This window comes from Carassius carassius, chromosome 1 (genome assembly GCF_963082965.1).
Source record: "Carassius carassius chromosome 1, fCarCar2.1, whole genome shotgun sequence".
In the NCBI taxonomy this organism is placed as follows: Eukaryota; Metazoa; Chordata; class Actinopteri; order Cypriniformes; family Cyprinidae; genus Carassius; species Carassius carassius.
In genome coordinates, this window is record NC_081755.1 from 23,002,133 (window position 1) to 23,028,506 (window position 26,374).

Consider the following 26,374-nt stretch of genomic DNA (forward strand, 5'->3'; position numbering starts at 1 on the left):
GTTTATTCTGATGCTGAATACACTGTTCACCTTTTGGTTCAATGAATAATCACCTTGCTGAGCAGTACATAGTTAATGTTTATTGTTGTTTGCTGCTATAATTACACACTGTCATGAATCCCTTGAAGTACTTTAGGCACAGTAGGAACAAATTGCTCTACTATTTTTTGTCTTTGGCTGTTTACACTTAAAAATGACACAGTGCAGAACTAGGCATTATTGCACCACAAAATTAACATATTAGATCATTTTCAAAACCTAGTAAGCTGCCTACATAGTATCCTATAGTAACCTCATAAGTGCACACATAGGCAGCTATTATTTTACTTCAAAGGAGTAAAATGCATTTTAAAATGTAATTTCAAATAGAAAACTTGTTATACTATTTCAAAATATTACTGTTTTTACTCTTATTTTTGATCACAATTCAGCTTTGATATCAAAAGGAATAGATCACATTTTGAAATCTTAAAATACACACAGATAAAGACACGGATGCATATTTGTATTTATGATGTCCTTTGACTCTGTTCTCAGGTGCTATCGCCAGTACTGAGGTCAAACTGAAGCTGCAGGAGTTCCTGTTGAGCAAAAAGGAACCCGGTCCCGGTGGACTCAACCATTCCTTCCCCCAGAAGTGCTGGTGAGAGAAAGTCCATATCGCTCAGCCTTCTTCTGGGCTTGTAAACTTAGTTAATATATTAAAGACAGGTTCAATGTGCACTTCCCTGCAGCGTGATGTAAAATGAATTCATTTATAGCATGATCAAACTGATCACATTATGGTGAAAGTGTATGGGTCTCATTTGAATTGTGATGGATGGGTCTTTGTAATGGACTGTGTTTTTTTTTTTTTTTTTTTAGGGGGGCTCACCACGCATCCCTGGAGCAGAGCTCCCCTCCACAGAGCAACACACCTGGCACGCCGCCCTCCTACAAACTCCCCTCATTGTTAGGGTCCTATGAAGGCAAGGATGACTTCCCTCTCCGTAAGACCGGTGAGTAGGCTTCTTGTTTATATAAAATAAACTGTTGCTTAACTGTGTAAATGTTACACTGGATTTCAGTAGGATTTTTTTTGTAATGAAATGAATACTTTTACTCAGCATGGATGCATTACATTTATCAAAGGGGACATTAAAGATAATTATAATGTTACGCAAAATTTGTATTTCAAACAAATGCTCTTTTGAACTTTTTTTCTATTAACTGACAAGTTTCTATGATTAATTTACCAGTAATCGCTATCCTTTTACTGTTTTGCAAGCGCTTGTTTTTCCTGGGAGAAAATGCAAATGTAGTTATTTTTGTTATCTTAATGAATTCATATAATAGCTATTGACATTGATGCTGCATTATAAACATCTGTGGATTGATTAAGCCAATGCATCAGTGTTTGCGTGTATATTTTAGATGATTATTTTCGTTCTGTACATGAATGATGCTGTTCTGGAGTCACCAGCGGTTTTGTGTGAAGTTTGAGCTGTTTAGCACTGCAGAGGTCTCACAGAAGATGCGTGTGTGTATGTATGTATGTGTGTGTGTGTGTGTGTGGGGATGAAGCGAGGAGTCTGCAGGTGTGAGTCATAATGAGTCATCAGAACAGCGGACCTACACACAAACACACCTCAGAGCACTGTTACTTTAATACCCTTGAGATACTATTATAGTTTTTGTTAATAATCAAATCAGTTCTTTGTTTTTATTGTAATCTTAGTTAAAATTGTAGTAATTTTTTGTTTACATGTGTGTATGTGTGTGTGTGTTGTTTTATATTTTGGTTCTAGGTAACACCGCATATTAATATTAGCGAGAAAATCGTTTTCATACAACAAAATGATATTTATCATTGCCTACCTTGCAATCTACCCCTCACACAAACTGCTGTCATTATCAGATTTAAAGCAGAAACACAGTTTAGCCTGTTTATGAGAGATTCAAATACCGATAGCCACCTCAAACGTCGTCTCACATCATATCTGACATGTTTTCGACTATATTTGTGAGGGTTTTTTCAAAGTACTGCTGGTCATCTGCTGTACACTCTTACAGCCGCCAGCCATACTTCAAAACTCCCACACAGATTCAGTGAGTTTGTTCCTCACCCCACACACACATCTGCTATCTGCCTTTTACACACTGCTATCTTTTAAACTGTCACACCCACGCTGTTTTATAAAGCTCTCTATAATAAAACTGACACACATATACCATCCGGAGGATGGGAAGACTCACACACACACACACACACACACACACACACATACATGCCCTCTAGCTTGGACTTCAGCGCACTTATAAAGTAATCGCAGACGGGTCTGTTACCGTGGGCCAAGCGCTTACTCTTTATTACCACTGTTATGGCTACACACCAGCAATCTCCTTACATAATGTGCCCTCAGTTAGTGTGTGTCTTTCCATCCCTTCCCCTCCCACTCGTCTCACACTTTTATTTTAAATCGAATTAAATCCATACTAAAGTCACTGATAGCATTAGAGGCTAAAGTCCTTTCGGCTCTATATGCCCAGTGAGGCTGTGACGCACAAAGGGGCCCAGAAAAACACACAGGGCTCGGTCAAGCCGCTTTACACACGGCCTGTTTGGATAATTGCCCCAATTTCTTTTTTTTTTTCTTTCAAATCCCTTTTTACTTCAATTAGTTTAATTTGGCTCGGCTTCTCCGGAATCAACAAGAGATAAAATCGGCACGCTGTAAATATAACTTTTATCTATAGTGAATGAGAGAAAGAGATATGGGCATGGACAGGCGGTTGCTGTCCATGGTCCTGATGCACAAGAGCGACAGATACAAACCCTCATTAGTGGTGCTTATTAAGTGAATTATGACTATTGTAATTGTTTATACTTAGGGTGGAGGGTTTTTGAACAAGCCCCTATATAATGAACCTTGCTTTGCAACTCACTCCCCTTAAATGATATCTCAAATCATGCTGGGTTTGCTGTTACTTTTCTAAGTGATTGAATATTTTTCTTTCTCCCTTCTGTTCAGCCTCTGAGCCCAATCTGAAGGTACGTTCGCGATTAAAACAGAAGGTGGCTGAAAGGAGGAGCAGCCCACTTCTTAGACGTAAAGATGGTACTGTGATCAGCACCTTCAAGAAAAGGGCGATTGAGATCTCAGGTAAACCATGTGTGCGAATTCAGAACTGTTTGCATAACCTCATGAGTGTTAAAACAGGTATTTAAACAGGTTGTGTGTGTGTGTGTGTGTGTGTGTGTGTGTGTGTTCTTATTTTGTGATGGGGGACTATAAATATCTTTAAAATATTATACGGAAAATATTTGCAATGCAATATTTCTCCACAATTCTCTACATTTGGCATTACGGTGTAAATTTGAACTTATTTACCTTTGTTTCCTAATTTTTATTTATTTATTTATTTTTATTTATTATTTATTAAAAAATAATATACATTCTATAAATTCAATAAAATAAACATTAGTTGTGCATTAAGCGTCACAAAACATGGTTTATATGGGAGATCTAAACCTTCATATATCAGCACCTGAGTTGTGTTCAAATAAAAAAACTGCCATCAGATGTGTGAAGATTTGCGAACAGAAGTAATAAACACATAGGTATTGTGTGATTCCTGTGCTGTTAAAATAACTGCTGTTTGGAGGAAGGGAACAGTTTAACATCCTGCTGGTACATAAAAAATGGTTTAATCAATCACAGAATATTGTGAAATCATCAGCTATATTTTCTAACGATGCAGCTAAAATGAGATTGTTAAAATCTGTGTGTGTGTGTGTGTGTGTGTGTGTGTGTGTTTCAGTGTCCTCTATGTGCAGCAGTGCTCCTGGCTCGGGTCCCAGTTCTCCGAACAGCTCTAACTGTGCCATTGCCGAGAATGGCTCCAGCGGGTCCGTCCCAAACATCCACGCTGAGGTGAGAGACTTAACCCCCTACACGTTTAGCTCTCTTCTGCTCTTACACTCCCCTCGCTTCTCAATAGGTTAGGGATGAAAAAATACAATAAATTGGCTTCACCTAGATAATGACACTGTTTCTATGGAAACAATCTATCGTGCAGAGCCTTGTGATGGCCTGGGATAACACTGGTATGCAAATCCTGAAAAAAAAAACCCCACACACACACACACACACATGTTCTGAGAGTCAGCATTGCAGTGAGTTATATCTGTAGGCTCAAGAATGGCCAAATTTGCTCTGGATGGACAGCAGGAATCTGCCTGGGGTCAACCCTGCATGCTAAGCAGCTAGCTTTGAGGATCACCTTAACCTTGAGAGCCAGAGAGAATGCAATTGTATGTGCTCATGCAACAAAGGGCTTGAAGCTGTATGAACGTTGAATTTGAATGAGTCAGATTGTGTTTCATTTTGGATGACCGGCATATTAAATGCAAAACAAACAGCACTTCAGTTTAAGGACAAATTCTTACTATTATCTAGTTGTAACTTGCTTATTAGCATGCCTATTATTAACACATTGGCTGTTTGTTAGTACTTATAGAGCACATATTCTCTATGACCATATTCTACATCCCTAATCCTACCTAATACCTATTTAGCTACCTTACTGTATATTAATAAGAAGCAAATTAGCGGTCATAGCAAATTAAAAGTTAATGGTTTGTTAATGGAGAGAGTTGGACCATAAAATAGAATATAAACAAACAAATAATGCCATTTACAGTGTTTACATGTATTTTATGATTTTCGATTAAACTATGTTTATTGTAATAACTAATGCTTTTCATTATTTAAGTCAATGAATGTTGTGATATGTATTTTTATCATATATGCAATTACTCGTAGTGTGATGTATGCTTTTGGTTATGCCTCGCAGTCCATGTTTAAATTTTGGGGAATTTTGAATGCTTGCTGAAGAAGTTTGATGAAATTCACTTTTTTTCTGAAACAGTTTTGCTAGTGGTGCATAATGTGTTGAGTCTTGACTATCTGCTCTGTTTTCTTAAAAGGGTAGAAAACATTTGATTTTAGCATCCCTTTGTATAGTATTTTTTAACACGTTAGGTTACTGCCAGTGGATGTGATGAGGATGAAGTGTGCTGGAGTTTGTCTCATCAACCAGAGAAAAAAAAAATTCCCTTCAAATGGGCCCCAGTGGAGATGACTTAAGAATCACTTCATTAGCTCTGTCCGGCATGCAAAGGCTGCATACCACTCTCCAAAAATAGTCTTAGATCGCTATTCCAGAGCCTCTGTAGCCTAGCAGTACAGCTTCGAGAGAAGTGATGGATACATTTGAAGGAGAATAGAATGCTGACATCATCTCTGCTGCAGGCAGGGCGCTCTGCCACGGAATGTCCGCTTTGTCTTTTTCTTCCTCGTCTTTTCGTAGTGTTACATTTGAGTCAGAGTGAGAATGACGTACATTGTATGAACAACTTATAATGGAAGGCTTAAATTGGGTCTTCTGGGATGAATAAACGTTGCCTTGTAAAGTAGATCCATTAGTTTTTGTTCTTTGGCTTTGAAAATGGCTGCGCTCCAAGTATAGGGTCAGATGATGGGATTACCAGTATTAACAAACACCTCCGTGTTTCTCACATCGCTTTCTTTTGGGACATTTTTTCAGTTTTTAGAAATAAGAAGAAAAAGAAAACATTTTAATTATCCTTATGACTGCTTAGCTCATTTCTTTAACGTGGCAACTGGAACTGTTGTCGTCTTCAAGTGGCGCTCATCCAGTCCCAAATACAGACAATCCATTCCCACATGCTGCTTTGCTCGTCACAACTTAGTAAGGATTTCCAAGGAAGAATGCTTTCAAGTGATCAAGTCAAGCCGAAACTCCTCGTCTGGGATGCCTTCCTGAGATAAAACGGACTCTTTGTGCTGTTTGAAGTGTACATCTTGAAATATAGGGCTGCTGTTTGTCCTGTGGTACTCACGTCTTTCTCTCCCTTTCTGTTTCGACAGCAGTTGCGTTCTCTGCATCAGTCTTTGACTGGAGATGGGACACCGAGTCCCCTTAGCCTCTACACCTCTCCATCTCTGCCCAACATCTCTCTTGGACTGCCTGCCAACGCGCACATCACGGTGAGTGTCCTCAGCTAAAGCCTACTGGCTTCATGATGGTGATTCAGAGTTAGCAAGTGGTGTAGGCTGAACCCTGGTGGGCTTGCCAGATCATTAGGAAGCTTTTACCCTAGAGCTTTTGATCTGGACTCAAGAGTTTGATTGATGTGAAAGTGTATTTCAGAAGATGCACACCACTGATCTAAACCCTAGTCTATTCTCGGGGTACAGTTCATGTGAACTACACTACAGTTGGTTTGAATGCTATTTGTCCTAAATTGTAACTTTTAAAGATGCCTCTTTGCACACTCTTGGTCACAATTATAGAATTAAGCATGGGAGTAGAGTCCTCTGAAAAGGCCACTGTCCTGCAGAGTTTACCTTTAATCCTAATTACAAAATACACACCTGAACCAGCTAATCAAGGTCTTCAGGGTTATTTGAAATTTCCAGGCAGGTGTGTTGGGACATGTTGGAGCTACACTCTGCAGGATATTGGCCCTCATGGAGCTGGATTGGACACCTCTGGTATAAAACAAGCTCTCACAGTGGTGACCCCAAAGTACAATGTGAAAGCAGAGCAGCGGGGCATTAGAAGGGAATGGAATCATACTGGTTCTGGTTTGGACCAAGCAATCAAATCCAGTGAGAAAACAGTCTTTTAGGCTTTTAGCTTTAAGCAGCTTACTGTTCCCAAGTCTGCAGAGTAAATTCTCGTTCTCTTCTCCTCCACTCTAGGCTCCTCAGAAACTCAGTGGCCAGCAGGAGGCAGAGCGGCAGACAATCCAGAGTTTGCGTCAAGGTGGGGCACTGACAGGGAAGTTCATCAGCACATCGTCCCTGCCGACGTGCCTTCCCACCGGGGCACCCCTTGACCCCGAGCCCCCATCCGCTTCTAATAGCCACAGTAGCCATTCCTCGCTGCTCCAGCACGTCCTACTGCTGGAGCAGGCTCGTCAACAGAGCGCAATTCTCGCAGGTACACATAAGTCAAGTCACCTTTATTCATAGAGCCCTTTTAACAATACAGATTGTGACAAAGCAACTGAACAGCAATTAAATAGGAAAATAGTATGTCAATAATGCAAAAAGGCATCATCCAGCTCAGTTCAGTTTAAATAGTATCTGTTCAATCAAGTCGAAGATATCGCTGGAAATTAAGTGTCCCCAAATAAGCAAGGCATAGGTGACAGTGGCAAGGAACCAAAACTCCATCGGTGACAGAATGACATAAATTCATACTATACATTCAGGTTACCCTCAATGCACTGCAAAAAGCTATAAATGTGAATGTGTTGTATGTAAATGTACATTTGTCAGTGCCTTAAGGCAAGAAACATACTTTACACAAGTATGCAGATCAGGGGTGGGAGATATACTGGTATACATCATTAAGCGGTAGAAATATATAAATCGGTCAAGATTTGCAAATATCGTCTCTATCGCATTTACACATTCATGGGACATAGCTGTGCTACATGGTCATAAAAATGTATTGTTTATATGCAATTTTAAGCATTGCTGTATAAAAACAAGTGACTTTAAGCAGTTGAAACAAATTTTACTATATGTGTGCACTGTCTGAGAGACTGTTTGTGAGTGCTGTCAGAGAGGCACATACGTGAAGACGGTGCTCATAGAGCATGTTTTTGGCTCTTTATAGGCCTTGAACGGTTAAAAACACTTATGTGTTAAAATGCCTGTGTAAACACAGTAATTTACAGTAGGCTTTAAGTGAAACCAAACATCTGACAAAGAAAATGTGTAACGTGTAACAGTATATTCTATACAGGCAGCTCTTAAAAGTGACAGCAGTCTAATAATGCATCAATCATGTTAAATTAAAGAACAAAAAAGAGAAAATCTCTCACGGCTCTAGTCTAAATCCCTTTTGTGACTTTAATAAGAAGAAATGTATATTTAATTTACACAGTGAAGAATATGCATTGCTTTTATACATTTGATTAGTTTATACAATGTATGTAGCATGTCGTATTTATTTGTTCTACTGTAGTTTTTTATTTTTTTATTATTATTTCTTGTTATTAGTTTCTTATTCGTATTTAATTGCTAGCTGTTTCCTTGTGTTCAGTGAGCTTGAGGTTTGTTTTTTTTATGCATGTTGTTTTTTTTTTTTGTGATATTGACATGGGTGACAGAAATAATGAGATTTCTATGGTATAAAAATGTTTTATATCCTAAAGACCTTATTTAAAGCAATAATAACCATGTTGTGATATATATCATCGTGAAACAAAATTACTTAAATAGTGATATAAGATTTTGGTCCTATCACCCACCCCTAATGCAGATACAAATGCATTCTTGTTTTGCCCTGACCATAATATTTCTTAGTACTCATGGCTCGATTTAAGCCAGATGCATTATTCAGGTTACTAGCTATTTAGCTATACACATTTGGACAGTTTAACTGATTTGGTCTGCAAGGTTCTCTTCAAACTGTTGCTCCACCATAAGTTGAAAACTAAGACATTTTATGCTAATTTTTACAGTGGGAAAAAACTACGTGCAAAATTAAACGTGTATGGCTAGACAGTCTACATTAAAGTAATTGTCCTTTTAGGTCTTACAGTTCATGTCTGCAGTGTGCTAACAATGAATGTCAAAAGTAACGGTACCACGATACCAAGTTGACAAGAAAAGCAATGTTAAAAACAGTTTGATGTGTAAGTGTAACAGCTTACACTTTTCATCTTGATCTTTATCCCGCAGTTCCCATGTATGGGCAATCTCCGCTGGTAACGGGTGAGCGGATGTCCAACAACATGCGTACAGTGAATAAGTTGCCTAGGCACCGGCCGCTGAGTCGTACCCAATCAGCGCCCCTGCCTCAAACACCACAGGCCCTGCAGCACCTCGTAATGCAACAGCAGCACCAGCACTTCCTCGAGAAACAGAAACACTACCAGCTAAATAAGGTATATGGATCAGATATTTGATGCTGTTCGAGCTATTAAGCAACAAAATGCTAATAAGCTCCACCTCCTTTCAGATCCTCTCCAAAGGGGTGGAGCTTCCAAGGCAGCCTCCCACGCACCCCGAGGAGACGGAGGAGGAGCTTACAGAAACCGCAGAGATGCAAGACGAGCAGGGGGAGGGCCTTGATCCCGTAAGGGAGGGGTTACAGAAAGAGAGCTCTGGCGAGACCACACCCCCTTCAGAACGTCTGGTTCCGTTGAAGGGAGAAAGCACAGAAAGTGACTTGGAGGAAGAAGATGATGAAGACGAAGCCATTGAACTGAGGGAATGTGATGAAGATGGCACCCCCTATGGCCAGGTGAGAAATTTCTGAAAGTATATAAAAAAAAACAGAATTGACCCTTTTGCAGAAACCTGAAAAAAATTTCAACAATAAATACCGTGTTTAGGCTCTTTAATGTGTCTTGACAGATTACTGTATTCCCTCAGTTCAAGCGCCAGGTGAACCAATCGCCTTTTCATATTTACTTAAAACACGAAATAAACATGAATGAACATCAGAACATATTTTATTACAACCGTGGATAAACATCAATGCACAACATTTTTCAAGTTTAAGTCCACCAAAGTTAATCTACTCTCCTGACTGATTTGTTAGTTGGGCAAGATGGCGTCAATCAAACTCTTTGCAGATGGTCAATTGCAACAAATAATAATGACTATTTTTAGCCAGGTTTCCTGAACTTGCCTCCGCCTGCCATTTGTCTAACAAACTGCTAGCCCCACACCAACGTTGCACCACTGCTATTTCAGATAGAAAGAAATGACACACTTCACCTCTAAAGTAATTCACAGAGGTGCCAACATGCATTTTGCATAGTGTTTTTAGTTTCTCTGACTTCTAAGGATGACTGACCTTCTAAAATTGCAGTTACCTTTTGTTTACTATTTGTTTACCATGTCAAGACAGCTTTCTATATTTACCCCTTTCTCCTTTATCATCTTTTTCCCATCCCTGTTCTATTTTGCATAACATGCAAAGCTATCAAATAGGGCTGGGATAAACGATTATTTTTTAAACGATTAATCTAGCGATTATTTTTTCGATGCATCGATTAATCTAACGATTAATTTTTCCAGACCGATTCGATTTCGATTATCTCCCCATTAATTGACTACTAACAATTTATACATGTTGATTTACATATCTGAATGAAAAAAACATGAATTCCTTAACATTGCAATATATGTTTATTGCTCTTAAAATTACAAAATAAAAGACTGACTAAGAATGCATTACTTTGCACTTGTATAGAGATAGCATTCAATAAAACCTTGAAGCCTTGAAAACACATAGCTTACTGAAACAAGCTTACTGAACACATAGGGCCTAGCTTACTGAAAAAAGAAGTTCTTTCAGATGAAAATAACAACAACTTGATGTCTAGCATTGAATAAAAAAGGTCACCCAAAATACTTGTTTAGAGCAACTGAAAGAATACAGTAACCAATGTAAACTTGAGGGCTTTAAGCTAATACAGAGTGCTTTTCCAAAATAATAATAATAATAATAATTAACAGTGGGAGCCAGCAGCCTGTCATGGAGAAAAAAAAAATCTCCGAATGCTCCACGTGAAACTTTGGCGTTCCCTTTTTCTATCGTGTCTAATGATTTTGGTTAATATGCACGAGGGAGGGAGGGAGGGAGAGAGAGAGAGAGAGAGCAAGACAGCGCTCGTGTAGTTTGAAGACTGTGAGTGCACGAGTGCGCGTGAAACTTTGGTGTTTTTCTATCGTGTTTAATGATTTTGATTAATATGCACGAGGGAGAGAGCAAGAAGCGCTCGTGTTAAGAGCCGGGGCTCTCTCTCGTACGCGCCCTGTCAGGCGCAGCAGTCATTCTATTCTACATCACTCACCGATCAAATAAGGCTTTGACAGCCGCCAAAAAAAAGATCAATACAGAAAAACCCCTGGATTGGTTATATAACATTGGACAGAATGTTGATCCGGCCATCGCGTATATTCAGCGCACATAAGGTAAACGTTTTTTAGAGAAATAAAAACAGGTCGACGAATCGATGCGCATATTTTGCGTCGACGTATGTTTTGCGTCGACGTCATCGATGACCTCGACGCGTTGTCCCAGCCCTACTATCAACACATTCAGAAACATTCTTCATCTTAAGTGTTGAGCGAATTTCAGTTATGGAAAAGCAGCGTAGTCACTGCATGAGTCACTGTGCAGAACCTGTGCACGTAACACAGCTTAACGTCATTTGTTATGAAACAAGATGGATCTTAAATGAATTATTTTGTATTTATTGAAGCCACTGTGTGGATTTTGTGTTGTCGTTTGACTTTTAAGATGCATCTAATGTCTTTCCGATGACTCTGTCACTGCACTTTTCGAGAGCTGAAGTGCGTAGGCAAGTTCCTGATGAGTGTTGGGACGCACATGCGGGGGCTTGGTGACTGGAGATCGAGGGTATCCCTCTCAACCAGAGCGGTTGCAGCTTTTTCGCCCCCTGAAAAGGAGGGATTAAAGAGGAAGATTGCTCTCTTCTCTTCGTCCCACCAGTGACTCACTACTGGAGGCAGGAGGGGAGCGGGTGAGAAGAGGAGAAGAGAGACAGATAAATAATTGCTAGATAGGAAGACGCAGTGAAATTGACATTGGGAACGATGGTGGGGGTTCCTCCGAGAGCTAAAGTTTGTCTAGTAAGTGCTTCTTGCTTAGGCGTTTAGCCTTGAGGTTTTACTATTGCTCATACATAGTTAGGGATTTATCTCAAATGATTAAACTCTAATATGAATCTCTAGCATATGGGAAGCAGAGGTAAGCTTTTGTGACTTGAGCCAGTGAGCAGCCACGTAGCAAAGCTCTAAAAACTCTTCTGAGCTTCATGGTACCAATAGTGGCAAGCGCCACTCACATTTTGTTCAGGAAGTGTAAAATCAATATTTGCCAAAGAGCTGGACTTGAGCAGATTTATTCTTATCTTGCAAAAAAGTACCATGGTTTTACCATCCGATACAAGCACTGTACTATAGCGCTTTTTTTTTTTTTTTTTACTGAGTAGGTTTATTCTTATCTTGTAAAAAAGGTTATATTGTTTTACATTGGATTTTGGATTTGGCACAATGGTTATTCTTTTTTGTTGTTGTTGTTGTTTTTACATAACTATCATAGTAATGCCATGGCATTCTTTTTTTATTTTTTTGCTGTTTAAATACCATAGTATCAGTATTATATTTTTATATATTATTTATGTTTTAATATTATTTATATGCTATTATGGTTTTTATTAATATTTTGAATTCATTTTTATATTACATTTATTATATATAAAATAGTTTTATATATATATTTAATACATATATATTACATTTTATCTTTTCAGTCTTCCTTTGAAGGTTTGTTTAATTATTAGTAATGTTGTAATATGCTTGTCATTTGTATTCTTTTTTAATGTTTAATTTTCATCTATTTGCAGTATTTCAGTTTTATTTCAATCAACAAAATGTTTTCGTTTAAGTTAATAATAACTCTGTATCTTAAGAGTACCATGGTATTACCATGGTTTTTACCATTAAAGCGATGCCTTAGTATTTTACAAAGTACTTATTTTCACTATACTGAAAATATTCATTATTCATAAGGATTTGTTGTGCCTCGTGTGCATGTAATTTTGTGATATGTAATTAATCGATTGAGAAATGTGCATTATTTTGATCTATCAATTCTTATTCCTCATTTTGTTATATGTGTGTGTGTGTGTGTAACGATAGCGCCACTGCGGCGATTCATGCTGTTATGTATTCCAGCACATACATTTGCATGACATCCAGGCAGATTTGATCCTTGAAAAGAGCTCAATTTGATCTTAACACAGACCCCACAAACATGCACTTGTGTTGTGAGAGGGAGGAAGGAAAAACAAATGAATGAGTGAAAGTGAATGAGCAGGAGAGAGAGTTATTGAAAAAAGAGCTACACCCTCCTCCTCGCTCGCGTTCACTCTGCCTGCAATCATTGAGAAAAAAATTCAAAAGAGCACAGCATTAGAATTCAGACTGCATCCTCCTCGCGCAGCGGCAGACTCACACACACACACACACACACACACACATCTACACATATACTCCCCCGTGAATGGACCGTCTCTGACTCATCTCTCCTTGGTGATTCATCTCCTCCTCCAGACCCCGCCCGCCTTCACTGCCCTGCACTTCACACCCAATCACAGCCCACCAGGGTGACGTGCCACACCGCAGTGTGTGTGTGTTTGTGTGTGTCTGTTGTGTGGTGACATGCAGTCACCATTGAGGCAGCGATACACGAAACACTCCTTGTCACTTTGGTCAGTCACAGACCCTAGCTGGCCTTTCCTTCTCATTAAAACACTCCCACCTACGTCCTTGTGTGTGTGTGTGTGTGTGTGCGTGTGAGTGCCTCTGCTTGTCTGCCTGAGTGTCTTGAATACAAATTGAGCCCACGTCACCTGCCATAGTGAGTGAGACAGATGCTGCATGGCTTTAGCGTCTCGAATAAAGAGGGAGTTGGCACGAAAAAGGGAATTGTGAAAATTTTTGTGTGCTGGCATACCTTCAATCTCAAGGTCTCGTGAAGGAAAACAACAACTAGTATGAATCCCATCATCTCGCATGTGCTTCCATCGCACGTTGTCCTGCATCAGCGGCTGTCTCAGTGCTCACACACACACACACGTTCATTCTGCTCATCTGATATAGAGCAGACTCTGAGGCTGTTTACTGCTAGAGATTTTTGAGTAGATTTTTGGCAATTGTTTGCTGACTTCCTTTAGTGAGACGGTCCAGACCGTGTGCTTGGACTGATGTTTAGTCTGCTATGATCTTTACTTACTCTTTATTTATATACAATTACACTGTTTATTTGTATTTTGAATTAGCTTTTTTTTCATGTTTAGGTGTTCATTTTCATTTTAGCAATTTTATTTGTTTTTAATTTGTTTTTATATATTACTATTTTAACTATTTTAACAATTTTAAGTTTTTCGTTTTGTAGTTTCAATTACTTCCACTTAAACTTATTTCAGTTAATTGCAATGGCAACTAACTGTTTTGTAAGTTAACTTTTTTAACTATATGAAGATCTAATATAATTAAATTCAAATTTTATTTTATTTCATTTTAGTAGTTTTAATTACTTCAACTTAACGTTACTTCAGCTAATTACAAAGGCAATATTGTTTTGTAAGTTAGTTTTTTTTATATGTATCTTATGTGAAAAATCGAATAAAATAAAATTCTAATTTTATTTAATCTATTTTAGAGGTGCACGATAAACATCGGCCGATAAATAATGCGCATCTCGTCAGTTTAAAGCAGTTATGTTCATTTTTGAAGACATGTTTTTTTTTATAAGTTACTAGATAAGAACGTTTGGGCTGTGAGTGTGTGCAGTTTACACTGTAGAACAAAACGGAAACATATCGTCAAGTTATGTTTACCACAGGCTTTATTTTACTCGTAAATTAAAAAAAAAACATTATAAAACCCCATAGGAAAATCTCACAGGAACCTATCTGAATAGAACTTAAAAACTTGAATGAATCTGCACTGAAATGAACTGATTTAAATTGTACATAACAAAACTAATTTAAACCGAATTAAACCGTACTGAACAGAACCGATTCAAAGTGTACTGAACTAAACTGAATTGTAATGAGCGCCACTGAATTCATGATGTTTGTGTGCTCTTTCTGCAGTATTTGGACCAGCAGCATGTGCAGCAACTGAATGTGTTCCAGGCCTCTCTGTCCATCACGGGAATGCCCCACAGACCCCTGGGAAGGGCACAGTCGTCCCCCGTCACTTCTAGTCTTAAAGGAGCGCCCCTGAACGAGGTTCCCATTAAGCATCTCTTCACGACAGGTACACTGCTCTGCGGTCTATCAGTCACATAGTTGAGAATTGATCTAAAAGGCAATATGCATAGTAGATTAATCTCAGTTCATGTTTCATAGTTGTACTCGCTAGACTTTTATTTGTAATAATCTCCTCACTCTCACTGCAGGACTGGTGTACGACACCTTCATGCTAAAGCACCAGTGCATATGTGGGAACACCAACATCCATCCCGAACACGCCGGTCGCATTCAGAGTGTTTGGTCCAGGCTACAGGAAACAGGGTTGCTTGGTCGCTGTGAGGTGAGTGCGCCACCTGCTGGAAGGGTCAGCCAAACAAATACTTTTTGTTTTCCAGCAAGGGTGCATCAAAAGTGACAGTTATGATGTTACAAAAGTTTTCTATTTCAAATATAATGATTTTTTTTTTTTTTTCAAATTTCTGAAAAACAAAAAGGTTTCCAAGTGTTTTCAACACTGATAATGATAAGAAAAGTTTCTTGAGCACCAAATCAGCATATTAGAATGATTTCTGAAGTATCATGCGAGTAATGTTGCTGAAAATTCGGCTTTGCGTCACCGGAATAATATATTATAATAATATACATAAATTAAAATAGGAGTTATTTATTTGAAGTTCTAATAGTGCTTCACAATATTACTGTTTACATAAATGCAGCCTTGCTGAGCATAAGAAACTTATTTAAAAACGTAAAAAAAAATCTCTGATCCCAAACTTTTGAATGGTAGTGTACGCTATTGTTTAATATTTTTGAGCAGCATGTTTTATAATATAATTAAACATGAAAATATCATTAGATCTGAAACATAATTTATAATGACTCTGAACCAGAGTGATTTTAAAAATCTTTAATTAAACGCACGCGCACACACACAAAAATATATAAATATATCATAGAAGAATCATGTAAACTCATTAATGTTTTGGTGAGTCATAGACGTTACCTCAACGTGCTTCTGTGTTTGTTTGTGTGCAGAGGATCAGGGGAAGGAAGGCTACACTAGATGAAATCCAAACTGTGCATTCAGAGTACCACACGCTGCTCTACGGTACCAGTCCACTGAACCGACAGAAGCTGGACAGCAAGAAACTTTTAGGTGTGTTTTAGAAGCTCTCTGTTGTGATGCGTCTTGATTTTAGGACACTAAAACAGGATTCTCCTCCTAGTACACTATCCACAAAAAGCTTCCCTTGCTTGCTTCTGATGGCTTGCTTAAGCAAATCTCTTTTGACAGACGCCTAGGCTTTTTTTAGGTTCTAGACATTTGCCCACCCCCGCTTCTGAGTCACCAGTGAAGTGTGTGTGTGTGTGTGTGTGTGTGAGGGTGAGAAGGTTCAGCTGCGGACAGAGTTGCCATCACTCCACCTCCTCCACTTGTATGTGAAGTAGTGCAGGCTGTTTCGACCTTGAGTGCTCTTTGTAGAACAGCGAGACAGATGATGGTTGCCTCAGCGTCATCCAATGAGCATCCTCCAGCCTGAATTAGCATAGCCAATTATGCCATTAGCCTAACAGATAAGGTGTGAACAACAGATGTGGGCCTAAACATAACACTCCTTCAGATCAGCTTCTGATTTGCCTTTTTTGATTTTCTAGGTCCAATAAGTCAGAAAATGTACGCCGTCCTACCATGTGGAGGCATTGGGGTAAGCTTTGTCTGTTCATCCATTTAGTCATCACACTTCTTTCATAAAGAATGAAATGGCATTCACAATGTATGTAACTGTACATAATAGAGGTATTTACCAACAAAACAGAATATTCTGGCAAATAATGCAGGCAGGAATTTGTCAGTTAGGAATTGTTTGGGTTGTGGAAAGTAGGCCATGATATTATTAGTTAATATTGTTTTGTTTTATTTTTATTTCTTGTGCAACCTTACTTACATTTGGTACTTGGTTATTATTAGTAGTATTAGTAGTATCTTGAATAATGTAACATTTTTATTATTACATTAGATTATAGATTATTATAAATATTTAGATTATTATTATAATAAAACATCAAAATTATTATCATTGTTGTTGTTGTTATGAAAGTATACATTAAACATTTTAATAAAATAATAATTCTAATTAAATGTTTGATCTTAGTTTAAATAAATTAGTATTTATTATTGTTAGATTAGTTGGGAATATATACATTATATATTATCATAAAATTAAACATCTAAATAAAAATCATTATTATTAAAGCATAATGTTAACCTAAAACGAGCTTTAAATTATAATAAGTATTTTATAATTTTATAAATATATTATTATTGTTGTTATTATTATTAAATCATTTTTTAAATTGCATTATTGTTAGATTAGATTGGAATATATACATTATATATTATAAAAAAATATACAGATACTATGATAAAATAAAACATCTAAATAATAATCATTATTATTAAAGTGTACTATTACATTTTTTTTAAACTTTTCAATAATAAAAACGATTACATTTTATAATATATTATTTATATAAACAAATTTATTATTATTATTATTATTACTACTTGGGGTTTTGCACTGATGAATTGTCCTGCATTTATATTAAAGTACCCCTATTATGTTATCCCACAATAGAGTCAATAAGAGACAATAGAGACAATAAGAGTCTCCCACAATAGGATTACATGCATCCAGGGTCAAAAAAACACTTTTGTTTTCTCAAAATATGCATTTAATATCACCTTATTTTCCAGCTATTCTCAAACGATTCATTCAAAGCAGTTCAAAGATTCATTCTCTCTAAACCCCTTCTTTCTGTGAACCTGCTCTGCTCTGATCGGTCTACGGCGTACAGCGTGTGTCGGAAACGATATGCCTATTTTAATAGTTCTGTATTTTGAACGCTCTATAGAAAATATAAACATCTATTATTTATCATACTTGCAGGTTGTGATTCAGTGGAGCAGCTGGTCCAAATAAACAGGATACTGATCCATCTTTCAACCGCAAGAGTTTTGTGAATCCCGCAGATTAGAGAAGCAGTCGTCAGTAGAATGACGTGTTTGTGAATGAAGTCAAGTTGTTTGTGGCCGGCCAATGTAGAACCAGGCGCGCATTATGCAAATGTATTACCCCGTGTCATGTAGCTGTCACGGAACTGATAACAGCTCGTTGAGGCTGTACAGAGTCATTTCTTTATTTTGGGAGATAATGACTTTATTTATCGTGCACTTTCAGCTTTACAACTTTGCTGATCATTTACATTCACATACAGCTACATTACACACTGCATGAAACGGCATAATAGGGGCACTTTAAAGAAGTAAATAGGATCAGTTCTGAGTTCACCCATTTGTGGCAGTATTTCACATGAATTAATGGCCTTCAGGTGGACAGTGACACAGTGTGGAACGAGATGCACTCGTCAGGAGCCGTCCGGATGGCGGTGGGCTGCGTCATTGAGCTGGCATTCAAAGTGGCTGCTGGAGAACTGAAGGTTCAGAGTTATTTCTCTTACCACAGCTTCATGTTTAATTGATGTTCTGGCATGAATATTCAGTGCTTATATTATATCACATCTCTTACGTGGTCCTCATCTCCTGTTTTATGGATAGAACGGGTTTGCAGTGGTCCGTCCTCCTGGTCATCACGCGGAGGAATCAACCGCCATGTAAGTAGTCTGTGTAAAATAGTTTATTAAAAAAAACAATATTTTCAGTGCATCATTGAAATTTGAGTATGTGTATCTAGATGGATAAATCATGTATGTGTGTTCACATGAATAACGTCCACTGCTCTGTGTGTGTCTTGGCAGGGGTTTCTGTTTCTTCAACTCAGTGGCCATCACTGCCAAACTCCTGCAGCAGAAACTCGGGGTGGGCAAGATCCTGATCATAGACTGGGTGAGATTTTAGGGAGGGGCTTTTGATGTTACAGTCCACAAGTGACAAGCAGTATTATTGTACTCTTTCAGTATAGCTGATTTTAGAAAAGTCAAATCTTGTCTAAAATGAATTTGATCGTTAATAGAACAGCAGAGTACAAAACCAGACTCGACTCGGTGTTACAAAACCGCTCTTTTCTTAGGATATTCACCATGGAAATGGGACCCAGCAGGCCTTCTATAATGACCCCAATGTGTTGTACATTTCCCTGCACCGTTATGACGATGGCAACTTTTTCCCAGGCAGCGGAGCTCCCGAGGAGGTAACAACATTTTAGTCACTGTGGGAATAGTTGCTTCCTGTAGTCACATGACCAGAATGGTCTTTTGTTTGTAACTGACCGTCTTTCCTCTGTAGGTGGGTGTAGGTCCAGGAGAGGGCTTTAATGTCAACATTGCCTGGACAGGTGGAGTGGAGCCACCTATGGGTGATGTGGAGTATCTAACTGCCTTCAGGTGAGATCTGCACTTCCTGTCTGTCAGAGAGAAATAGATCTGCACTTCCTGTCTGTCAGAGAGAAATAGAGAAAATGGAAGAAACTTTATACAAAATATAGCCCCACTTTCAGTATTAAAAATATGCTTTTTTGAGGCAGGACATCAAAGCGATTGCTCTTTAAAAATGTATTAAATTAGTTTCTGGATTACACTTGTATAAAGCTGTTTTCTCATGGCAGTCTGTGCAGATTGTTTGTAAATCAGAGTCTTGCTGTCCGTGTGCTTGCAGAACGGTGGTGATGCCCATAGCCAACGAGTTCTCCCCGGATGTGGTGCTAGTGTCAGCAGGTTTTGACGCTGTGGAGGGCCACCAGTCCCCCCTGGGTGGATATAATGTCACCGCCAAATGTGAGTTTGCTGTTGTTATGTTTCCAGTATCAAAGGTCAGATGGCACAAATGCTGTTTGTGCCCCTTGATTGCATAGATGCGTTGCATTATACACAAAAAAAATCTATTTATTTGAACTTGGACAACCTCGGTTGTTCTGGGCCATTGCTTTGGGGGAGCAGTGAATATTGGTGTCACACTGGTAGTACATTAGACCAATAGTATGGAAGGCTTTTTCACTGTTAACCTACATTTCTGTTCAAATTGGGCGTTAAGGTTTGCTGAAGGCTTTAGAGTTTGTTTATAAAGCATGAATTACCCAGCATGCTCCTCGCTCTCTGCGTAGGTTTTGGCCATCTCACTAAGCAGTTGATGAAGTTGGCTGGTGGCCGTGTGGTTTTGGCGCTGGAAGGAGGTCACGACCTCACCGCCATCTGTGACGCATCAGAGTCCTGCGTGGCTGCATTGCTCGGAGACGAGGTGCCCATCATTCATTCAAACACATCTGAACAGTACATGATCTTATTATATTTGAGCTGCATAACTCAACAGCGATTCCGTTTTAACCCCTCATGTTCTGTTTTGGGGTCTCAGTGATAAAACAAAAGGTTAATACTTAAATAATATGTGCCACATTGGTTTCAATTAGATCAGAGGACCATATCTGAACAATTCAAAGGGTAAATAGGTTAATCCAATTTTCTAAATAATTTTTACACATACATTATTAAGGTCTTTGGAACCCTAACATAAAAACACCAAGGTCAATATTAGCAGAGCATGAGTTTTTAATAATGTTCCTGTTTACAAAATAAACATAAATGAGTTGATTTATTTTATTTGTCTGGTTTTTGTGTGTTGCAGTTGGATCCTCTACCACTGACAGTGCTTCAGCAGAAACCATGTCCAAAAGCCACATCATCTTTAGAGAGGGTCATTGAGATTCAGAGTAAGTGAAACAGAAGAAAACTTGGCTGAGATTATATTGTTTACATTTACATTTAGTGCAGACGCTTTTATCCAAAGCGACTTACTAATGAGGACAATAGAAGCAATCAAAACTAACAAAAGAGCAATAGACTGACTTTTTTTTGTTTAGTTTTTTTGCTGCTTATTAATAGTAAGGTAGATGTTAAATTTAGGCATGGGGTAGAGGATTAGGGATGTAGAATATGGTCATGCACAATATGTGCTTTATAAGTACTAATGAACATCTAATATGTTAATAATAGGCATACTAATAAGCAACTAGTTAATACTGAGAATTGGTTCCTAAACTAAAGTGTTAACAAGCAATAATATGTAGGTGGTGTGACAAATCTTGATTAGTCTAACGCAGTACACATAGCAATGCATTTATTCACTATTTTACTTAATATGAAAGTGTATTTAATATAAGTATTATGGTAATGGATTTATTCAGAAATGTCTTTAATGAACATAAAAAAAAAAAAATTCCAGTAGAATTTCTATTATATATTATTTTTAAAGATCTTCTATAATATATTTATTGGCGTTTTATGCCTTTTATTTAGATAGGACAGTAGGTCGACAGGAAGTGAAGTGGGTGAGAGAGTGGGGGGTGGGATCTGGAAAGGTCTGCGAGCCGGTACTCGAACTCGGGACGTCCAAAGTGCCATCCGTGCCAAATGCCATCTTATATAACAATTTGACACTTTCTATAAAGCGTATTGGTTCATTGTGCCGCCATGGCATTTATATTTTCCATTTTCATTTTAAATGTAAAGTTTTAGTCATGTTGTTGTGTGTTCTAGTCATTTTTAGAATTGACTATTTTAGAATTTTCAAACTAAAATTTGAAATGGTGCCTTGGCAACTAGCTGAAATAAAGTGTAATATTTTATTCCAGTTATGTTTTTTATATAAATAGTTTTGATTAACTGTAACAAGATCTTGATGACGTAACGATCTTGATCATTATTTCTAGGTAAACACTGGATGTCTCTGCAGAGGTTGGCTCCTACAGTGGGTCAGTCTCTACTGGACGCTCAGAGACGGGAGAAGGACGAGGCAGACACTTTGACCGCCATGGCCTCTCTCACTGTGGACAACGACCAGCAAAAGACCTCCACAGAAACCAGCAGGTACTGCAACTCCACAGCCTGTTGTCCGCTGTTTTGTAGACCACTTTAATACATAATTTAGCCCTGCATTAACCGCTAACCAATCGCTCCTTCCTCAGATCAGCAGAGGAGCCGATGGAGGAGGAGCCTGTGTTGTAGAAGAGCGATTACAGTGCATCACTTCTCCAACCTTCTTGTCCACGCGTGCTTGGCACTGGTCACCCTGACGTCACGCCTCATGATCCTCCTCCCAGCTCTTTGATTGGTTCCCTCGGTCCTTCACTCATTTCCAGGTGCTTGACTGACACATTCACAGCCCACCCACTTTCGCTTTTCTGAGGTTAAAGCATAGCAAACTGTTGCCAAAAGGGGACAGCAAGGCATGATGGGTAATTACAGGACCACTCCAGTAAGGGTTGAGCAGCTGGACCGCCGGACAATGGAGTGCTCTTCAGAGAGAGGCCTTTGATTTCATTTTCTCATTTTACTGGACTGAGGACGTAAAGAAGAAAATGCAAAAAAAAAAATCGAAAGAAGAGGAGGAAGGGAAAACAACATGACAGCACAGGGATGTTGTCACTCAGAGGACTGCGAAAAGCTTTGTTTTCTGTACAAAGTATATGTACAAAGTTCTAAAAAAAGCCAACAAGCAGCAAAAATACTTCAGCACATACACTCATTCACAAGCAACAGTGTTCCCAAAAGAGGAACCTGCTGTGTCGAAACACCTTTTGCAGACAAGTATACTCGTTTACACTGTACCGTGTCGATTACTTGGTTCATCTGTATAATAGCCTCTTACGAAAAGCACACAAACATACCAGAACTATAAGTATATAATATATATGAATATACATACGTATATATGTAAGCATATATATGTAGGTTGGTGTGTACCGTATACACATTTGAATATACAAAAAATATATTAGTACTTTATATCCCCTATGGAACATTTTCTTATCAGCTTTGGATGTACATACAGTAAAAAAGACTGCAGATTTTTATCCAGAAGTTGAAGAACGGATGTTAGCCTTTTTTCCCAGAAGCATTTCTTTTCTCTCAGAGAAAACAGTACTTTTTTGGTATATATGGCTTTGCTATTATATACTCGCACATAAACTTAAATAATGGCAACCCATCCGTTTTACGACAAAGGTGTAAAATACGAAGAGAGGATTTTCAAAGCGTCCATCTCGACCTTCGGTGGAGAACAAGGATCGGCGCATTGTGGTAATGTCTTAAGAAAGACTTTTTCCAAAAACTTTGTGCCTTTTATACTAAGGAAAACATTTGACAACACCGATACTTAAAGAATCGAGAATCCTCAGACTTAACTTTCATTGATTTCTTTGTTTTTCAAATTGCCTTAATTTTTTCAACGAAGACGAATTTTAGCCATGAACGACGGAGAGCACAAAATGATCCTCCTCCTCCTCCTGCCCCACTTTCTTTCCATTTCTTTCTTTTGTTTTCGTTTTTTGGAGGGGGGTGTAAATGTTGTGTTCTTGGTAAAAGGTTTTGATGCTTTTATTTTACTGTTAACAAAAGAACGAACGAAAGAAATTCAGCGATTGTTTTATTTATCAGTTCTGTGCCATAGACGAGCACATGACGTGATTGTTTGGAAACACTGACGATGTTGTGACCAACTTGTTTAGCCTCACCTTCCTTTGTTACAGTTGTTTGTTTGGCTCCCTTACGGTCTTTTATTTGACTTTATTTCCATTGGCGAGAGAGTGTGTTTTTTATTATTATTACGTCATTTCCTCTCTTTTTTTACAAAAATGTAAAAGAAAACAAAAAAAGTCTATATCAGTGTTAATTTGGTCATTTGATTTGAAGTATTCTCTGATGAGGAATGTACAGCGTGGTACAGATATTATCAATGATGTTGATTTTATGTCACTGTGCAGTGCATTTGGCATTGTCCTTTTTCAGGATTTAACAATATTTTTTTCCGGCAATAAGAGTGACTACCACTTTTTTTTTATTTAACTCTAAAATACTCTGCAAACTTATGGTTACATTTTCGTCATTTTTTGATATAGCTTTTATGCTATGTTTACGGTTAGTTTTCACCAGACTAATTAGTATTGTTCATAACTGTTGACAGTCGTCTAATAGCTGTATGCTGGTTAATCACTTGTGGATGAAATGCAGTGGCTTGTTTATGACCCTGAAATAATGATCCTTCATTTCATTATTCACTATGTGGCAACATCTTTTTGGGGGCCAAATTCGATTTAATCCGCTGCATCTTTATTTAACATCATCCTCTTCCTTTAGCAGTGTCACAGCAGCAGCATTACTCAGTCCGGGAAGTGACGACTTGTCTAATGTATAGTACTATTTTTCTTTAACGAGACTGAACCGGGCCTCGAGCATCTTGCACTAATAACAACACTGTAGGTCCGAACCTAATCGCGTTTTTATACTTTCGGCTCTCAGACACAAATTAAGAGGCATTAAAAGCAGCGTGAATAATCTTATGTGAACTCCCGTCAGCGTTTTTCGTTTTGTACGTTCATCAATTTGCCGATGAACTGTTGATGTTGAAAAGTCGGAAATTCCGCTGCGCGTTTCTCGACTCTGCTCACTTTTGATTTATTTATTTGGAGTCAGAAATGAACTGTCGCTTTGCTTACGGATCGGTGTTTGTCTCATTGTAAATCGATGAAAAGTTACGTCTTCGACGGCCTCATAAGCCTTTGGGCAATAACTAACTTTTTTAAAAGATGTATTACAATAGCTAAAAGTGAACGGCCAGTTTTTTTCACAACAACAACACTCATCTGTTTGTTTCGTCACCATATGATAAAGTATTTGTACGTGATGGTTTTTTTTCAACACTAACATCACCTTCAGCTGTTCATTGTCTCTAACCATCTGTTAATTTTCAGTCGTTATTATCGTCAAGTGAATTGACTTGCTTTTCGCGCAAACTGCGGTTAAAAATAAACAGGAAACACTTTCAGGCTGACACTAGCCTCTGTATTTAGATACTGTAATATACACTAAGAGAATTTCCCTCTTCTGTGTGGCTATGGGATGTGCTGTCTGAATCAGGAACTACTGTGATCAGGTTTCGTAACATTTGGATGTAAATCACCAACCATTTGTGCAGAGTTTTGTATTTTCACCATAAATGGCGTCAAACAGTTTATTGACCGTGCAGTTGGTGGTGAACGCTTACTTCTTTTCTTTTCCGTTCCTTTTATACTTTTCTGGATGAATCGGCTGACCCTGAGCACTGAGGGAGACGGTTCATTTTTGATGGACGTTTTCCAAAGCGCTCTCAAAGAAAACAATGTCGACAGCATGAACAGGGCCTTACGATGGACACCGGGAAACCTCTGTATGTGTAAAAGACATCGACATTCGCCGTGGAAGATAGCTTTACTGTCTCTGCCACATATTTTGCTATTGGGTAAATATGTATATTTATTGATAACTCATATGTTGTGTATATGTAGTGACCTATGGTCGTAGAGGTTCAAAGAGTGCTTGTATATTTTTGGACTTTTTTTGATAGAGCGGTTGTGTCTCCTTCACTGTCTCTTCATTGCTTTGCTGTTCTTCACCACTTGTTGTGATTGGGTGTTTCAATTTGTGAGATCTTTTGACCTTGGATTTTTAAGATCTTTTTTCTCTCTCTCGCTCTCGACTCTCCTCTCTTTCTTGTCTATCTTCTGGTCATATTGATATGCAGAAGTTATCTGAAATTATCAAAAGCACATTCCCTGATTTATTGTGTTCTTTCAGTGCTTTCATGTTGCGACAATACAAAGGTGTGTATGCTAACTGCTACACACTTGTATATAGGGTGCATATATGTGTACACATGTGCAATACACGCTATTTGAGCAATCTATTACTGTGACTATTAATCATTAAAAATTGCTGTCCCTTTGAATCCTGCTGGTTGTTTGTTTGTTTGTGTGTGTGTGTGTGTTTTTCCTAATTTGTATAAATAAAATTCAACATATACAGGGAAACATTGGAGCCAGCGGCATAACAGATACAAGACATTTTCTTTTCGTTTTATCTTCCTGCAGTATGTGCAAGTCATTGTATGCCCTGCATATCATCTTAAATTGGTAAAACAAATATTTTTAAAAATAAATAAAATGTAATTAGGTTCATTTTTTAATTCATCAAAAATTTTGTATTTGATGTAATATTTTGGTGATTTTTTACAAATAATTAAACAACTGTTAATTTTAATAAAATATTACTATTTTATTATGTATAATTTATATAAAATGTATAATTATTTTGATAATTATTTTAATTACAATTTTGAAAATGTTTTTGAATATAATCTTTGTTCATGTTTGTTTATATTATATAATATATAGACAAAATCACACAGCAGATATACATATATATATATATATATATAATATATATATATACATTTTTACTTTTTTACAATAGACAAAATAAACAACAAATGTACATATTGTGAGTGTGAGGTTCATGTTTAGTCTATAAATTATGTGATTTATTTATTTTATTGTATTCGTTATTTATTTTATTTTTTTCTCTTTCATCGTTTAGGTCAGGGGGGGGTTTAAATTGTCCCTATGAAATCACAGTGAAAATAATTATGTAAAAACTACAGTATTTGACATTATTACGGTTTCTTCTTTCTAGTTATAAGTATAGTAGTAATAGTAATTAATAACT

At 37.8% G+C, this 26,374-nt stretch overlaps 1 protein-coding gene across 4 annotated transcripts in view; it reads left to right on the forward strand.

The window, feature by feature from the left end:
- Positions 1–24,929, forward strand: part of LOC132142028 (histone deacetylase 5-like) — a 106,979-nt gene extending 82,050 nt beyond the window's left edge. For 3 of the 4 annotated variants that reach the window (XM_059551678.1, XM_059551685.1, XM_059551669.1), the window contains 22 exons: positions 538–643; positions 865–998; positions 3,012–3,143; positions 3,802–3,914; positions 5,934–6,053; positions 6,771–7,011; positions 8,766–8,971; positions 9,046–9,330; positions 14,726–14,891; positions 15,034–15,167; positions 15,863–15,983; positions 16,484–16,533; positions 18,218–18,325; positions 18,444–18,499; positions 18,644–18,731; positions 18,916–19,035; positions 19,131–19,228; positions 19,500–19,618; positions 19,945–20,078; positions 20,463–20,547; positions 21,547–21,703; positions 21,802–24,929. In XM_059551678.1, the coding sequence (XP_059407661.1) occupies positions 538–643; positions 865–998; positions 3,012–3,143; positions 3,802–3,914; positions 5,934–6,053; positions 6,771–7,011; positions 8,766–8,971; positions 9,046–9,330; positions 14,726–14,891; positions 15,034–15,167; positions 15,863–15,983; positions 16,484–16,533; positions 18,218–18,325; positions 18,444–18,499; positions 18,644–18,731; positions 18,916–19,035; positions 19,131–19,228; positions 19,500–19,618; positions 19,945–20,078; positions 20,463–20,547; positions 21,547–21,703; positions 21,802–21,841 (2,813 nt within the window). In that variant the 3' untranslated portion in view covers positions 21,842–24,929. The remainder of the gene's footprint in view (positions 1–537; positions 644–864; positions 999–3,011; positions 3,144–3,801; positions 3,915–5,933; positions 6,054–6,770; positions 7,012–8,765; positions 8,972–9,045; positions 9,331–14,725; positions 14,892–15,033; positions 15,168–15,862; positions 15,984–16,483; positions 16,534–18,217; positions 18,326–18,443; positions 18,500–18,643; positions 18,732–18,915; positions 19,036–19,130; positions 19,229–19,499; positions 19,619–19,944; positions 20,079–20,462; positions 20,548–21,546; positions 21,704–21,801) is intronic. The other variant, XM_059551674.1, reaches the window with a different exon arrangement.
- The last annotated feature ends 1,445 nt before the right edge of the window (positions 24,930–26,374 follow it).